Source organism: Arachis ipaensis, chromosome B10, assembly GCF_000816755.2.
Source record: "Arachis ipaensis cultivar K30076 chromosome B10, Araip1.1, whole genome shotgun sequence".
Lineage (NCBI taxonomy): Eukaryota > Viridiplantae > Streptophyta > Magnoliopsida > Fabales > Fabaceae > Arachis > Arachis ipaensis.
Window position 1 is genome coordinate 134266903 of NC_029794.2, and position 2932 is coordinate 134269834.

General features: G+C 25.1%; 1 protein-coding gene across 1 annotated transcript; it reads left to right on the forward strand.

The window, feature by feature from the left end:
- LOC107622512 lies at nt 2120-2475 on the forward strand (the record flags this gene model as incomplete). The annotated part of the gene is given in 1 exon segment (XM_016324441.2): nt 2120-2475. A coding segment is annotated over 1 exon segment (94 nt), but the record flags the coding sequence as incomplete, so codon positions are not given.

A 2932-nucleotide genomic window follows, 5' to 3' on the forward strand; every position in this document is an offset into this window, starting at 1 on the left:
TTAACGAAACATGTCAAGATTATTATTACTGATATTTTATAATTTTTTTATTTAATGAAAAAACAATGCATAACAAATGCATCAGTAACATAAATTTTATATGTTTTTTATTGAAACTTTCTCAATGAGAAAATTTTAGAATGTATCTAAACCCTTTTAATTATGTGTTTTAATATGTTGGAAAAAAATTCAACCGCAATTTTAAAATGGTCATTTAAAGGAAATTTGGTTAAATAATTCTGTATGACATTTTTCACATACCCTCATTGTTAGTTATTAATTTCTTTGTGGTTACTTCAATTTTATTAATTGATAAAATAGTTTTGTTTCTAAGTAATTATTTATTGCTAATTTATAAAAATATTTACTAATAAGTACCTTAAGAAAATTAATTAAAATATCATTAATAATCCTTAGAATACTATTTTGTTAATTTGTTAAATTCTTATAGAACTTTTAAATAAGTGAGTAATTCATCTAATAAACTAAATGTAAAATAAGTATCTAAATTGAGGTCAATAAGATATAGCTCAAATGACATATTTTCTTCATATTTACTTAGAAGTCACAGATTCGAATATCCTTATCTTTAGAAAAATAAATGATCTAAATTGAGGGTAAATCACATAAATAAACTAACAGTTCAGCTAACTCAGAATCGTCATTCTGTTATTACTGTTGTTGTTGTTGCGTTTCTTCTTTTCCTCCTTTTAATTGATGTTCATTTGGATCCAGCTAATTTCGATTTATTTGTGTATTAATTGAGGTTTACCTGATGTTGCTGATAAGTATTGACCAATTTTTTTATTCCTTAAATACTTTCGGTTCATTTCTTAGTTTATTTGATATTCATTTGGATTTATAAATGAATTCAATGTGTTTTTATCGAGTCTTATTGACTGCTTGCTCAAAACTGAACTAATTGAATGGAATGAAGTAAAATCTAATGCAATTGAATAAGGTGATAATAATTTCATTCTTCTTTGCTAAAAAATGTGGTCAATACTTATCAGCAGCATCAAGTGAACCTCAATTAGCACACAAATGAATCGAAATTAGTTTAGATTTGAACAAACAGTTAAAAAGACTCAATTATTAATAAAAATACATCGAATTCATTTTTTGATCCAAATGAGTTTCAATTAAACTAAAAATGAACTAAAATTACTTAAAGAACAAAAAAATTGGTCAATACTTATCAGCAGCATTAAGTGAAATAGTGAATCTCAATTAACACACAAATGAACTGAAATTATTTAATGATGACATCAGAGAAAACCAGAACTAATAAAGATGTTAGAAAAATGTTGATGTTATTGGTGATGACGATAACAAAAAAAGAAAAGAAAAAGAAGAAGACGCAACATTGAGAAAGAAGAAGACACAACATTGGAAAAGAAAAAGAAGAAAAAAAAGGAGGACGAACAAGAAAAAACTGCATGCGTGAATTTGAAAGAAGAAAAAAAAAGAGAAGAAGAATAAAAGAAAAAGAACTTCCGTGCGACAATTTGGAAAAAGAAAAAGAAGCGGAGGAGGAGATTATGGTTATAATGTTTTTAAAATAATAAATTGTTAAATACTAAAATATTTAATATAAAATTTTTTACAGATTAATTTAGATGCTTAAAAACAAAACATAAAATAATAATTTAATCATATATATTAAATATCTAATAATTTTTAAATATCAACATTTCACAAAAACAATTACATACGAATATAGAATTATTTTTAATATTGAATTGATAGATTATCTCCCAAAATGACTCATTATGTGTTATCTATGAAATACGGATACGTCTATTGTGTCTGTATGTCAGATATATTTCGGATACGACATTCATCGACACTCGTCCGATACGCACACGCGTGTCTGCTGTATTCAACTGTATCTTAATAAAAAATAAAATTTTTTTTCGGATACATTTAAACACACTTAAATACCATCACATGTTAGCTTGTCCAGTCTTATTTTTAATATATATTCTTGAAATAAATTTAGATATAGTATATATTATTATTTATTAAAACAAAAATATTTTAAATAATTGATATAATTAAAATAAGATATTAAAAATAATTAAAAAAATTAATTTATATTTTATACATATGTTTTGTGGTGGTTTGAAATAAGTAACCAACAGAAAGACATGAGTTCACATATTGAATTTGGAAATCCTATGAAGAAGTCTTTCATGCTAGAGTTTGGTTAGATGATGTGATTGGTAGTTTTAGGGAAGTAGCTATACCAAAAATAAGAGAGAAAAAAAGAAAAGAAAAACCAAGTTCATGTAATTATTCGGTCCTACTATTACAGTTTATGCAATATGCATGTGTATATATATGCCTTTGCATTACACCATAATTATCTGTATTATTTAGTTTTATTCAATGCTTGCTGTGCCCAACCAGCTCAGTTTTGTTTTCTTGGAATGTAAATGCTTAAATTGATCAAATTTGTTGCTTCAGATTTACAGTTGATGTGAATGCAATATATATTGGATTTTTTTTTTTTTGGTCTGAAAGAATGATGAGAGTTTCGTTCAATAGAAGATTGTATTCTTAAATATTATCCTCAAATTAAGATTTAATTTCACGATGAGAAAAAAATAAGGCCCTCAAATAAGTACGGGTCGGATCTCGGCAAAAATCGACGGTAAATCAGTTTAATCACATACTGATTTTTCAATATGAACTTATGAAGTCAGGTCATAAAAGAAATTCCTAATTTTTATAAAAGGATATTGTTTTTATTATTGTTTTTTTTAAGGAGAGAAATTTGTAATTAAAAGAAAGAGCGAAAGTGGGCTGGAGAAATGGTAAATTTAGTTTGATAAATTTTATGTATAAAAATTGGATTCCTAAGTTTTAATTAAATTAAATTAGTATTTTAAATTAATTAATGTGTATCATGGTAGATTGGTAGTCTCTA